At 40.2% G+C, this 15,655-nt stretch overlaps 1 protein-coding gene across 3 annotated transcripts in view; it reads right to left on the bottom strand.

Annotated features, from left to right (window-relative positions):
- Window positions 1-15,655, bottom strand: part of LOC140200275 (NADPH oxidase 4) — a 148,545-nt gene that overhangs the window by 117,079 nt on the left and 15,811 nt on the right. For 2 of the 3 annotated variants that reach the window (XM_072263364.1, XM_072263363.1), the window contains exon 3: window positions 4,889-4,999. In XM_072263364.1, the coding sequence (XP_072119465.1) occupies window positions 4,889-4,999 (111 nt within the window). The remainder of the gene's footprint in view (window positions 1-4,888; window positions 5,000-15,655) is intronic. The other variant, XM_072263365.1, reaches the window with a different exon arrangement.

The raw sequence follows: 15,655 nt of genomic DNA on the forward strand, positions 1-15,655 counted from the left end.
CCAAAGCAGCACCAACTTCTGCTCTAGATAAACCTCTAATAATTCTTCTGGAATCTATCTTAAGCCTGTCCCCATCGAACACCTGTTTTAGGACAATCCAAATCATGACAAAGATTGCTGGACAACAAAAGAAGCAGTGAGCAGATGGGAGTAATGTTTGGCAAGTTATTTTCTTGCTATTGATTTGACTATGGGCTATACCAGTAGCTAGATCGGAGAAACAGCTGCCTTTAGAACACAGAATTGGCACCTATCTTTTATTAAGAATTTATCCTCAGGCTCAACACAAAATGTTGTTCCAATAAGCTAGTAATGTGCGTTGTTGCCATCAAATAGAAATATTTCCTGTTTCTGTCTCAGGTTTAACAATGGTTTGCAACTTAAAATGTCATCTCCATTTTTATTTATCAGACAAAAATTGGTCAAAAGAATTAAAGTTAATGTAAATACGTTCATTCAACGCTCACTATTACTGGCAGCGTCGGTTGCTTCATTATAGTTGTTGCAGACTTAGTATTCTGATCATTAATAAATGTATTAAAAATATTATAACTTTCTTCCCCCGATCAGATGATTAAGAACATGGGGACATAGAAGAACATATTCATTAGCCCCTGAAACTTGTTCAGCTAGACGATAGCTATTTCAAGTTTATATGTCTGGGTGTTCTTTTTTCCTCACATTTCAATTTCTAGAGTTAACAAAAATAGATTAATCCCATTTTCCCAATTTTACAATTAACACTTGAGGAAAATTCTAAATGTCTACCCATTTGTTTGGAATGGTTTCGTAATCTCACTCATAAAAGAATCACTTAACCCTTAAACCATACCCTCAAGTCAAAATTACAAGATGGCACTGATAGGTGGTGACTCCTTGCATGTAGTCCCAAGGGGAAGCATCAAATATTCCCATTTAGGATTACTACAGCTGAAATCCACAGTCACAGTCATGGGTACTTCAAAAAGACATTTTCAAAAAATTTATCGATCCTTAAAAATCAGTAGAACCCGGATAGTAGACTCCAGTCATAAGTGCAGCTCCCCTCAAGTAAAAGAAGCGGGAATGTGGGCAGGTTTGCAGGTATGATTGAAACACAGAGGCTTAGAACCCCACTCCCGACTATCCTGCTGGCGAATGAACAGTCTCTAGAAAATAAAATTGATGACCTCAGAGCAAGATTGCAGTACCAGAGGGACATCAGTGACTGCTGTGTACTTTGCTTCACAGAAAAGTGGCTCACCCCCTAGCCATTTCAGATGCAGCGCTGCAGCCCAAGGGCTTCACCATTCATTTCCAAGACAGGTCAGATGAGTCCTTTAAAGGTGACGAGATGAATTATGCTTTGTGATTAACTCATCATGCTGCAAAGACATGATAAAACCATAAGGCAAAGGAGTAGAATTAGGCCACTCAGCTCATTGAGTCTGCTCTGCCATTCCATCATGGCTGATTTATTATCCCTCTCAACCCCATTCTGATTAATTTATCTGTCCTGCTCACTCGACCTGGAACATCTAGCTGTCAAGTGTCATCCATTTTACCTGCTGAGGGAGTTTTCTGCCGTCATCCTGGTAGCTGTGTAAATTCCACCTCTGACCAACAGCAGGCAGGCACTGATGAAGCTGAGCAGGGTCAACAGCAGTCGCAAAACAGCACACCCTTGTCTTCCCTATCATTGCAGTGGATTTCAACTAGGTGAGCTTGAAGAAGTCTCTGAACAACTACCACCAACATATCACCTGCGGAACCAGAGGAGCCAACACACTTTACCACTGTTATACCACCATCAAGAAGGTTTACCGTGTCATCCCAAACCCTCAACTTGAGAAGTCCAATCAGCTGCAGTATGTCTACTCCCAGTTTACAGGCAGAGATGAAAGACCACAGCACCAGTTGTGAGGGCCATGAAAGTATGGTCATGAGAGGCGGAGGAGCACTTACAGTCGGCGGACTGGACATTATTCAGGGATTCATCTTCAAGTCTGAATGAATATGCCGCAGTTGACACTCATTCATCAAAACCTGTGTGGATGAATGTTTTCCTTTGAGAACATACCAGACATACCCAAATCAAAAGCTAGGGATGAACCAGGTGATTCGTAGTCTGCTGAGCGCTAGATCTGTGGCATTCAAGACCGGTGAACCAGAAGTATCCAAAAGTCCAGGTACAACCCATGGAAGGCTATTTTAAGAGTCAATAAGTAATTCTGATTGAGGTTAGAGACAGAATCGGATGTACATCAACTTTGGCAGGGCTTGCAGGCCATTACTTCCTTCAAGGTGAAACTTAACAACATGAAAGGCTGTGATGCTTCACTCCCAGATGAGCTCAACACCTTATTACGCACTTTGAAAGGGAGAATGAAGCCACACTGGTGTGGATCCCTGCTGCATCTGCTGACCCTGTGATCTCTGTCAGGGAGGCAGAAATCAGACATCTTTTATGAGGGTGAACCCTCGCAAGGCCTCAGGCTCTGATGGTGTACCTGGGCACTGCAAACCTATGCCAACCAATTGGCAGCAGTGTTCAACAACATCTTCAATCTCACTGCTACATTCGGAAGTTCTCACCTGCTTGAAAAGGACGGCAATCATACCAGTGTACAAGAAGAGGGTGAGCTGCCTCAAACACAATTGCCAAGTTGCATTTGCATCTGCTGGATTGAAGTGTTTTGATAGGTTGGTCATGGCCAGAATCAACTCCTGCCAAAGCAAGCACCTGCTGCAATTTGCCTATCACCACAATAGGTCTGTATTGTATATAATCTCACTGGTTCTCTGCTCAACCTTGGATCACCTGAACCACAGCAACACCTACATCAGATTGCTGTTTGTTGATAAGAGCTCAGCATTCAACACCATTATACCCTCGTTATTATCAACAAGCTCCAAACCCTGAACCTCCGTACCCCTCTCTGGATCCTTGACTCCCTCATCAGGAGACCACAATCAGTGGTGTTTGGAAATAACATCTCTTCCTCACTGATAATCAGCACTGGCGCACTTCAACACACACAGACTACTGAAGCAACTCAGCAGGCCGGGCAGTATCTGTAGAAAAGAGTACAGTTGATGTTTCGGGCCAAGACCCTTCATCAGGATGGGGGAAAAGATGAGGAGTCAGAGTAAGAAAGTGGGGGGGAGAGCAGGAAGAACCAGAAGGGGTGAAGTAAAGAGCTGGGAAGTTGACAAGTGAAAAAGATAAAGGGCTGGAGAAAGGGAAATCTGATAGGAGAGGACAGAAGGCCATGGAAGAAAGAAAAGGGGGAGGAGCAGCATAGGGAGGTGATAGGCAGGTAAGGAGATAAGGTGAGAGACAGAAATGGGAATGTGCAATGGCGAAGGGGGGGCATAACCGGAAGTTCAAGAAATCAATGTTTACGATACATGCTTAGCCCACTGCTCTACTCTCTCTACACCTATGACTGTGTGGCGAGGCATAGTTGAAACACCATCTGTAAATTTGCTGATGACACAACTATCATTGTCAGAATTTCAGATGACAAGGAGGCAGACAGGAGTGAGACTGATCAGCTGGTTCAGTGGTGCAACAAAAACTTGGCACTCAATGTCAGTAAAACCAAGGAATTGATTGTGGACTTCAGGAAAGAGAAGTTGAGGGAACACACAACAGTCCTCATCAAGAGATCAGCAGTGGAAAGAGTAAGCAGTTTCAAGTTCATGGGTGTCAACATCTCTGAAGATCTATCCTTGGCCCAGCATATTGATACAATTACAGAGAAGGCATGACAGCAGCTATATTTCATTAGGAGTTTGAGGGGACTTGGTATGTCACCAAAGACACTCACAAATTTCTACAGATGTGCAATGGAGAGCAATTGAATTGGTTGTATCACTGTCTGGAATAAGGGACACTAGATACGATCAGAAAAAACGGCAGCAAGTTGTAAACTCAGCCAGGTACATCACAGGCACTAGCCTCCCCCACATCGAGGACACATTCAAAAGACAAAGCCTCAGAAAGGCAGTATACATCCTTAAGGGCCTGCATCACCCAGGGAATTCCCTCCCCCTGTTGCTACCATTAAGCAGGAGGTACAGGAGCCTGAAGCCACACACTCAATGTTTTAGGAACAGCTTCTTTCCCTCCGCCATCAGACCTCTGAATGAACAATAAAGCCATATACACGACCTCACTATTTTTTTGTTCTCTTTTTACACTAGTTATTTAATTGTATATCTTACTGTAATTTATAGTTTTTTTAAAATTATGTATTACAATGTTCTGCTGCCACAAAACAACAAATTGTATGACATATGCCAGTGATAGTTCTGATTCTGAGTCATGGACTTCCCAACCAGAGGAACTGGTTTCTCTCCATCTTCCCTATCAATTTCCTTCAATACATTGAAAGCTTTAATCAAATCACTCTTAACTTTTTAAATTCAAAGTATACAAACCCAGGTCTTATAATCAATTTTTATAATTTAATCTTAGGGAAGCAAGTACATCTGTGTTGCATTTCTCCAAAACCAATCTATTCTTGCTAAGGTTACCTGTGCATTTAGTATTGACTATCAAAGGAGGACTACAGCTTTAAGGCTACGACTTGTGATTGACTACACTTAAGGGTGTAGTAATTATCTACAGTGTCCAGTGAGGCCCTTAGGTAAATGATTATGCTGTGGTACAGTTTCTGAGTATGTCTAGCTTCCCAAGCACAAGGTTACAGAGCCCAGACACTACAGATATTAGAGCTATTCACTGTCCTCCAACCAGGATTTTGTAAAATTTGTATAAGGCAGCAGATGCCTAGAAAAATGTTGGGCAAATCAGCAAAAATAAAAACAATGGATCTTTGTCAGTAAGCATGACTCATATTCTTCATTAGTCTAAAAATTTAAAGCAAACAAATCTACTCACCTTCTGTGACCCTCTCAGAAATGCCAGTAAAGTGTGACACATGGGCAGCAGGACAAGACTGCAGTTCAGATTCAGGACTGAAGCAGAAGCTCTACTAATGCATAATCCTAGCTGAACAAATAAGATAGTGATCAGGAAAATAAAAGCACAGGGCAAAATACATTGGAAGGCAAGGCAACTTAAAAGTTCATCTGGAATTCCCATACTTACAAATATATAATACCATTATCCATCTTAACATGCTTTTTCCTTTTTTCCCCCCCAAAGAAACAAAAGAAGTGGAATATTCTGGGACCTCAGCGTATAAAACAGCCATACCGTATTAAAAACCTCGATTACTGAAGAACACCTTAAAACACTCTAAATTACATGCAAAAACCTAAATTAGCAAAAATTTATTGCAGGCCTTTCCAACAATTCCCTCCTTTCAAATGAATGTGAAAACTGTCCATTCATCATCTCCAACCAAATACACCATCGTGATGGGAATTCTGCTATTCAACTGGTGGAGGTTCCTCAGAACTTTCCCCTCCCACCCTGAGCTCCAACAGCAGTCCAGTGTTGCAGCACAGTCAGTTGGCAGTGGTGAACTGCTATCAGTAACATCAAAGTTTCTATGTTTTCATGCACAGAAATGTAGAGGTTAGTGTCACTTTTCTTTGGAGAATGTCAATAAATTCTGACAGTTTTGTTAATAATTCCCTGCAAAATTGAGGGCAAAAAAGTCATTCCGCCCAGTACAAATAAAAATACTGATAATCATTCTGCTTTAAAAATGCATTTAATGCCTATGCATCAAAAGTTGGATGCGGTTTGTAAACCAAACAGTTGGCACCTCAGAAGTGTGCCACAAACTGAGCTCCCAAGCAGCAGAAAGGGCGGCATCATAATGGGGCGCCGCAGCAGAACAGTGGTTAGTGCTACACTATTACCCCTCGGGGTGTTGAGGTTTGGAGTTTAATTCCGATGCTGTCTGTAAGAGGTTTGTGCGCCCTTCCAATGAGTGGGTGCGTTTCCTCCCACATTCCAAAGACGTACTGGTTAGTAGGCTAATTAGTCATTGTAAATTGTCCCATGACCAGGCTAGGGTTAAATAAGAGGGTTACTGGGCAGTGCGGCCTATTAGGCCAGAAAGGCCTGTTCTGTGCTGCATCTCTACATAAAATAAAATTGAATGTTTGGGGTTCAATTCCCACCATTGCATGTTCTCCACATGAACACACAAGTTTCCTCCGGCTCCCTCCTACATTCCATAAGGCGTAAGGGTTAGTGGCGCAGGCATGCTATATTGGTGCTGGAAGCATGGCAACACCTGCAAGCTGCCCCAACACATTTGGGCATTTGCACAAACGATGCATTTCACTGGATGTTTCAATGAACAAGTGACAAATAGAGCTAATGTGCAAGAAGATGCCTGTAGCCCCACTGCAGCCGGCAAACCCATACTACAAGTCTCCCAAATGCTCATTGTAATGTACAGGATTCAGATAAGGCAGCTATTCCTAAGCTGGGGAGGATCTGGATAAGTTTGTTGGTCTTAGAGGTACTGATTATTGAATGCCTCCTCAATGACTGCATATCCATCAGCTTTCAGTGAAACAAAGGGAAGAGAGTTACTCCTGTCTATTGCTCTCCCTCTAAATGTTTTCAATTGTTGGAAAAAGAAATTTGCCATCCCAATGCAATCTTTTCCCCATGATTTTAACAATTATTGGAATAGGATCTACTTTGATTAGCCCCTTAATGTGTCATGCCATTCAATGTGATCTTGACCAACTTGAGGCATAACTGTATCCACCCAGTTTTTTCATGTCTCATTCATCAAATATTCTCGTTACCTTAAGTCTCAGGTTCAGCATCAATTACTGTTTGTCAAGAAGAACTCTAAATTTCTGCAATTCCCTTAAGTATGGAAGAATTTTCAAAATTCATCCCTGAACACATGCTTTGTGTTTTTAGTCTGTGGCCTTAGCCCTACATTACACAGCTGTTAAAGATTATCATTTCTCCTTATAATCTCAATAACTTAAATCAAATCACCCCTTAACTATCTGAACTCCAGGGAACATAATTTCCTCCTGAAAAATTAACCCTTCCTATCAGGTATTTTTCTGGTAAATCTGCATTTGCTGTAGGATGTGGTATCCAGCTACAAGAGAATTAGTATTCCATTAACCTTCTTTAATTATTTTCTGGACTGTTTATGACATTTTAAAAATCCATGCACATGAATCACTAAGAATATTTGGACCTCCACTGTCTCTTTTCATTTATGAAGTACTGCATTCCTTGTGATCAAATTACATGATTTCTTGTTTGTCTACATTAGAATCTACTTGCCCATTTGTTTTAACTATTGATATCACTTTGCAAAACAGTGTTTCCATCTACCCTACTTGCAATGTCTACAATCTTTGCAAATGTAAAAACCGCAGCCACGTTATACATTGAGGGGAATTAATACAGACAGTAAACTGGCAAATAGGGTGGCATCAAGCGACTGCCCTTTCCTGAACGTTGAGTTTCTTGAATGCACAGCTTCACTCATTCAGGCTAGTGGGCAGCATTTTATATCTTATACAGTGGCAAAAGTTTGGGCACCCCGGTCAAAATTTCTGTTACTGCAAACAGCTAAGCGAGTAAAAGATGACCTGATTTCCAAAAGGCATAAAGTTAAAGATGACACATGTCTTTAATACTTTATATTTCATTGTCTCCAAATAATTGATACTAGAACATACAATCATCACAGCGATATTTTAAACAAGATTGCTTTTTTATTTCCATCTTTTACTGTTTCAAAATAACAAAAAAGGAAAAGGGCCCAAAGCAAAGGTTTGGGCAGCCTGCATGGGCACCTTACTTAGTAACACCCCCTTTGGCAAGTATCACAGCTTGTAAACGCTTTCTATAGCCAGCTAAGAGTCTTTCAATTCTTGTTTGGGGAATTTTCGCCCATTCTTCCTTGCAAAAAGCTTCTAGTTCTGTAAGATTCTTGGGCCGTCTTACATGCACTGCTCTTTTGAGGTCTATCCACAGATCCTTGATGATGTTTAGGTCAGGGGACTGTGAGAGCCACGGCAAAACCTTCAGCTTGTGCCTCTTGAGGTAGTCCATTGTGGATTTTGAGGTGTGTTTAGGATCATTATCCTGTTGTAGAAGCCATCCTCTTTTCATCTTCAGCTTTTTTACAGATGGTGTGATGTTTGCTTCCAGAATTTGCTGGTATTTAATTGAATTCATTCTTCCCTCTACCAGTGAAATATTCCCCGTGCCACTGGCTGCAACACAAGCCCAAAGCATGATCGATCCACCCCTGTGCTTAACAGTTGGAGAGGTGTTCTTTTCATGAGATTCTGCATCCTTTTTTCTCCAAACATACCTTGGCTCGTTGTGGCCAAAAAGTTCTATTTTAATTTCATCAGTCCACAGGACTTGTTTCCAAAATGTATCAGGCTTGTTTAGATGTTCCTTTGCAAACTTCTGATGCTGAATTTTGTGGTGAGGACGGAGGAAAGGTTTTCTTCTGATGACTCTTCCATGAAGGTCATATTTGTGCAGGTGTCACTGCACAGTAGAACAGTACACCACCACTCCAGGATCTGCTAAATCTTCCTGAAGGTCTTTTGCAGTCAAACAGGAGGGTGTTGATTTGCCTTTCTAGCAATCCTACAAGCAGTTCTCTTGGGAAGTTGTCTTTGTCTTCCAGACCTCAACTTGACCTCCACCGTTCCTGCTTACTGCCATTTCTTAATTACATTACGAATTGAGGAAACGGCTACCTGAAAACAATTTGCTATCTTCTTATAGCCTTCTGCTGCTCTGTGGGCATCATTTATTTTAATTTTCAGAGTGCTAGACAGCTGCTTAGAGGAGCCCATGGCTGCTGATTGTTGGGGCAAGGTTTGAGGAGTCAGGGTATTTATAAAGCTTTGAAATTTGCATCACCTGGCCTTTCCTAATGATGACTGTGAACAAGCCATAGCCCTAACAGGCTAATTAAGGTCTGAGACCTTGGTAAAATTTATCTGAGAGCTCAAATCTCTTGGGGTGCCCAAACTTTTGCATGGTGCTCCTTTCCTTTTTTTCACTCTAAGAATTGTACAAAACAAAAATAATACACTAATCTTGCTCAAAATGTTGAAAAGAATGTTTCCCCATTCACAGTAACAGAAATTTTGACCAGGGGTGCCCAAACTTTTGCATGCCACTGTAAGTGATAGAAAGGCTCTGGGAAATTAGGAAGTAAGTTACAGTGCAAAATACACAATGCTGGCCTACTCTTACTGAATAAAATTGATCCACAATCGCCTTCACTCTTAAAATACCTTTTTGTCAACCTCTAACTTCCTAATAATATTGCAGCCACAGTCTCTCCCAAAATCTCACTCACATCATTGCAAGAGCTGTCCAGTTGAACAAAAATAGTTACAATATCCCATTTAAAAATTGATTTACCCCACTATGATTTTACTCCCTATACAACTTACAAATCCTACAGCAATCATAACCATTTCAGTTCAAAGGCATTTCTTCTCCATCATCATAAAACAGCTTTGAGTCTATACTTGAAGTATATGACAGGATTTTTTAAAGAATATCCCATTAAGTTCCTTTCTCTGCAACAAATCTGATCAACTTCTTTACTCTAGACACAACCGGAATACCAGCTGCTGTGCTTGCTATTCCCCATTTGCCAGTCCTGGGATCATACCGAACCAGCCGCCTTACTCAAAGTAGATTGACTTTATGGAGATATATTCCACAGATTGCTAATCTAAAACAACAACTTCTATTTAAATCTCATGAAACTTCCCAAAGCACCATGCAAAATGCACAATGCTGGCCTATTTTAATGAATAAGAATGACTCATGATTCTCTTCACTCACTGGAGTTTTTTTTTTAAAAAGATTGTCATCAAATCATATATGGGAATACGACAGAAGATGGCCTAAAGATGGTGAAAAGCAGGATATGTAAATGTCGAAAATCAGAGCAAGTTAGGAGAGAAATCGTAAGGCTTATAGTCTTGGCAACTAAAGGAATGACTATCAAGTATGTTCAAATGGTCATAAGATGGGGTAGTGCAAATAACTTAGATGGCTGTATGCATGAATGAGATTAGGGAATGTGATAAAATATAAGGATTTACAAACAAAGCTGGATACAACAACTGCAGTGGGATAGAGATGGTACATAAGTAAGTTTTATTGAGCTCCTGACTCCTAAAGGTAGCAGAGTTTGGATAAGCTCAAAAGAACAGAAAAGCTAGAAGGCATTGGAGTCACCCAGTCCCAGTTGATTAGAGTTTCTGCAGCATGAACTAAAGGGCCAAATCACAAAACATGATAAAGGTTAAAAAAAAAATTTGTAGATATCCAGTTCAAAGATCATCCTATAATTAAATACGACACAAGTTGTTTTTGGTTCAAACAATTACTAGGGGAGAAATGGACTTGATTGCTTGGGAACCGAATTTGTAATGGAGGCAATATTTACTTGGGAAAAATTCTGTTTGCAATCAAATGCTCTCTGAGATAGAGGAATAAAGTACTGCTCTGACAAATAGAAATTGATAGCCATCGGGTACTCAGAAGTGATATGTAGCCACTTGAAAATAATATTTTGGTATTAAATGGAATAGAATTGTAGAGCACAGGATGATTTTTTTTTAAATTTAGAGATACTACACAGTAACAGACCCTTCCGGTCCAAAATGCCCAAATTGCCTAATTAGACCCATGTGACCAATTAACCTACTAACCTATGCGTGGGAGGAAACTGGAGCATCTGGAGGAAACCTATAAACTCCTTACAGATGCGGTGGGAATTGAACCCCAGTCGCTGGTGTTGTGATAGTGTTACACTAACTGCTACACTACTGTGGTGCCCCTTTAATTAAAACATGAAAAACTAATTTGTTATATTTTAAGATCTATGGAACCTAAGACTAAATTGGGACAGCAAATTGGTGTTCAAGGGATTACTCTGCTGTTCCAAGTTGGATGTGCCAAGGATAACAATCGGACTATTGAAGGGTGGAAATGTCTCTGCCTAAATGAATAATTGGACACTTGGAAGGTAAAAATACAGATGAATGATTAGACAAATGACTGGACAATTGTACAGAAGAAATACTCCTAATAGATAGAGCAATGTTTTTCATTACAGACATCATTGTGAAAACTGCAAGATCTCAAACAGAAATCAGGCAATGTCATTGGGATATGGGGCTAACTTCTTTTTTGAAGCAGGCCCTCAGTTTGATGAAAATATACTTTTACCAAAAAAATTAAATATCAGTGCTGCTTAAAGGGCCGGAAGAGCCTGTTACGCACTGTATCTCTAAATAAATACGTTGTGGAAGGGCAATTTGACAAAGATGAACTAGCATTACAACTCTCAGCTAATGGACATTACCAGAAGTTCCAAGTTGAGGGGTTATAGCATTTGAAAACATTTCACTGATTTTCCATTTTGGAAATTTTCAGGAGAGAGCAATGTGACAACTGTACATGTATGCTGAAGAATGAATGCACTTGTTGAAAACTGTTCACAATTTACAGCATGATATTTGATATGGGCATAATTGATAGGAATACACATTATTTGTGAAACAATCAACAGAAATCTGCAAAAGTGAATTAATTTTCAGATGAAAAAAGTCAGCCTGACTTCAAGAGTACACTTAGTGGTGATACTTCTCTGAAAACTGCAAGTGCATATGTAACGCTGGAGGTGGCAGAGGCAAGCCAACATTCTGATTGTCCCAGTATTTGGCACAGAATTGTATGTTACTTCAGGCAGAATGCTGCAGCTGCAATAAGGCCAGAGCTCCAGTTGCCAAGGAGACCATCACCAGTGCATTGGTTAGTGTCATCTCAGAATTGTTTTGCCATGAAAAGCAATCACCAGCTGGAGAAATCAATAATCAATAATTATGCAACATTGGGGAAGATCCCCACAGTTGAAAGTGCTTAGGCCACTTAGAAGGAGTGATCTACAACTTTAGACAATCATGCAGTGAAAAGAAATTTCCAGTAAATGTTTAGGCTCAATGAAGTTGGAATGAAATATTTTATACTAAAGCAAAATGCACATTAAAGCATACAGAAGTATCTAAAGGTTTTACATGAAACAGTCACTCCAACTAAAGGATACAAGTTTAACACTGAGAGTTGTGCAAGGCCTATTCATTGTGAAACCCCGTGCTCTGAAGGCAAAGGCAAGAAACATTAACATTACTTCCAAGATGAATGAAGTAATTGGGCTATGGCTGCAGTGCTAAACTGAGATGATAGTGCTTCTTGAACATGATCCATTTTGGTACTTTTCCATATGTGCAGGAGTTAATCACAAACTTGGGCAAAAGCCATACGCATTCAAAGTTAGTTCTGACAAATACCTGGCTTCAACTTGAATTAGATGATGATGAGTCTGTCATAATTAACGATTATCTGAAACCTAACTCTTTCTCGGCTCAGTGGGCTGACATGGGACGTTTCAGCTCAGGAATTGGGCAGGGAAAGGCAACACCAAAAAGACAGACCTATGATGCCATACTGTAAAACTTTAGAAATGTACTGTATATGTAATCAGTCACATAAACATGGGGTGTTTCAGAAGTCTACAGAATATCTGGACCAACAAATTGAAAAGGATGGTTTACATCCTACAAGGAAAAGGCTGATGTCATGAAGAATGCTCCTACTCTCATGGATATTTCAGAATCAGAATCCTTTTGATTTTAATGATTTACTATAATACATTCATGGCAAATTAGGCAATATTGCTCTATCCGTTGAATATGTATTTGAGGAAAGACATCCCATGGAATTGGAGAAAACAGAGGAAAACATGTCAGATGTGAAAACACTGTTTATTCACCATGATGTAATCACAAAGAACAAGCTAACATGTGAGGCATTTCCTTAAAGATATGTAGCAGAGATTTTACTTCTGCAAAATAATGTAAGAAATAAAAACTATTGTATTTGTATCTTGCACCCTCACTGCTATTGGCTGTGCTGCTCAGAGGAGAAATACTGTCCCTGACTTTTTGGGTTAGAACCTTTATGAATTATCTGCACCATCATAGATTTTCTGCGCACATCTGATGAGAAACCAGAAGCCAATCCAAGAGAAGTTAAAAATCCAAATCCAAGTCAGAGTCAGGCAAATGTACCTGAAACAGATTCAAAGTCAAAGTCAGCCTTGTCAGAGAATGTCTTTTTTTTTAAAAAAATCAGACTCAGGACAGATTAAGGCAGTCTCAACAAAATGTCATGAGGTTTTAGTCAAAGGAGATAACCTTTAGTCAGAGATAGGAGGCTAAACATAATTTGAAAAGGAAATAAGTTACAATTGTCAAAGGCACTCTCAGTGGCCACTTTACTAGGTACCTCCTGTACCTAATAAAATGGCCACTGAGTGTATATTCGTGGTCTTCTGTTACTGTAGTCCATCCACTTCAAGGTTCAATGTGTTCAAAGATGCTCTTCTGCACACCATTGTTGTAACTCATGCTTATTTGAGTTACTGTCACCTTCCTATCCGCTTGAACCAGTCTGGCCATTCTCCTCTGACCTATTTCATTAACAAGGGGTTTTCACCCACCAGAATTGCCACCCACTGGATGTTCTTTATTTCTCAGACCATTCTCTGTAAACTCCAGAACCTGTTGTGCTTGAGAATCCCAGGAGATTTCTGAAATACTCAAACCACCCCATTTGGCACCAACAATCATTTCATGGTCAAGGTCACTGAGATCATATCTCTTCCCCACTCTAATTTTTGGTCTGAACAACAACTGAATGTCTGCATACTCTTATGAATTGAGTTGCAGCCACATGACTGACTGATTAATTAGCTGCATTAATGAGGTGTACAGATGTATCCAATAAAGTGGCCACTGCGTGTATGAAGATTTTTCAGTTTACAACACTGTTTAAGAATTTCTGCTAGCAAAGCATTACATAATCACAATGAATAGTTATCATTCCAATATAATGATAAACTAATTTTATGCATATGTGTCTAATGTAAGTATTAAATTGTAACTTTTCCTTAAGAAGGGAGAAGTACAATATCTGTTATGTCTGAAGTATTCGCTGTTGTTTTGTAAGAGCCAAATTTGGCAACCCCTATATTATATATATATATATCTGTGTGATATATAGCCCCAAGGAAGTATCACACCGCTGAAACAGTAATAGATGTCAAACAAATGACTTAACATTTTAGAGACAGTACCGCATTTGTGAGAGCTTGCAGAGAGATAGAGATGAATGATGAATCAGCTTGCATGTGGTAACTGATGATGTGTTTTCTGATAAAATTGCCAAAGGGTAACATTTAGGTATGGAAGGGATGAAACTTTGGATACATGGTCTAGACGGCCCCTGTGTACAATGCTCCCTTGGTCAACATCTTCTGAATAAACCACAAAATCATTTATTTCACTTCTTTTACATCTGTTCTTCATCAGGAATGTGTTTCTGGCACTGCTGGAGCCTGCAATTTCCAGTTTGGAGTTGGAGAATGATTGAGTGATCCAGTGCTCTGTTGTCTCCAAGAAGATTCTGGGGAGCAGCAAGCGTGAACCTCGAGGCGAAGAAACCATGAGACGATGTTCGACTCCATTTTGCCAATTAAACCTTCCATTATTTGCCGACTAAAGCGACCAGGAAAACTGAAACATTGAGACGAATGCGGAGGGCAAGCACAGAGAGCCATCTGATCACTGGTGAAATTGTTCTGCAGCAGAAGCAGCAGCCTATGTGGCCTGTCACTGTGCCCGAAGTCTCCCTCTATTGCTAATGCTGGTGAATTTACCAAAGTAACATGGACAGTGGACAATGGAATTTTTTTCAGTCTTATGGTTTTTAAATTCTGTGTTTTCACTATTCATTTCCATTGTTTTCGTGCAGGGGGTAGGGTGTTTGGGGGATTGATGATCATGTTGGTGGGTTTGCTGTTTCTCCCTGAGCTGACTTCCAGGGTTTTTCTTTTTTTCATGGCTACTTGGAGAGGAAGAATCTCAGAGTTGTATACTACATAACTGCATACATACAGTGGGATGCAAAAGCTTGGGCACCTCAAGTCAAAATTTCTGTTACTGTGAATAGTTAAGTGAGTAGAAGACGAACTGATCTCCAAAAGTCATAAAGGAAAAGATGAAACATTCTTTTCAACATTTTAAGCAAGATTAGTGTATTATTTTTGCTTTGTACAATTTTAGAGTGAAAAAAAGGAAAGGAGCACCATGCAAAAGTTTGGGCACCCCAAGAGCTTTGAGCTCTCAGATAACTTTTACCAAGGTCTCAGACCTTAATTAGCTTGTCAGGGCTATGGCTTGTTCACAGTCATCATTAGGAAAGGCCAGGTGATGCAAATTTCAAAGCTTTATAAATACCCTAACTCCTCAATCCAAATCAGCAAAACAATCAGCAGCCATGGGCTCCTCTAAACAGCTGCCTAGCACTCTGAAAATTAAAATAAGTGATGCCCACAAAGCAGGAGAAGGCTATAAGAAAATAGCAAAGTGTTTTCAGGTAGCCGTTTCCTCAGTTCGTAATGTAATTAAGAAATCGCAATAAACAGGAACGGTGGAGGTCAAGTTGAGGTCTGGAAGACCAAGAAAACTTTCCGAGAGAACTGCTCATAGGATTGCTAGAAAGGCAAATCAAAACCCCCGTTTGACTGCAAAAGACCTTCATGAAGATGTAGCAGACTCTGGGGTGGTGGTGCGCTGTTCTACTGTGCAG

Source organism: Mobula birostris, chromosome 7, assembly GCF_030028105.1.
Source record: "Mobula birostris isolate sMobBir1 chromosome 7, sMobBir1.hap1, whole genome shotgun sequence".
Lineage (NCBI taxonomy): Eukaryota > Metazoa > Chordata > Chondrichthyes > Myliobatiformes > Myliobatidae > Mobula > Mobula birostris.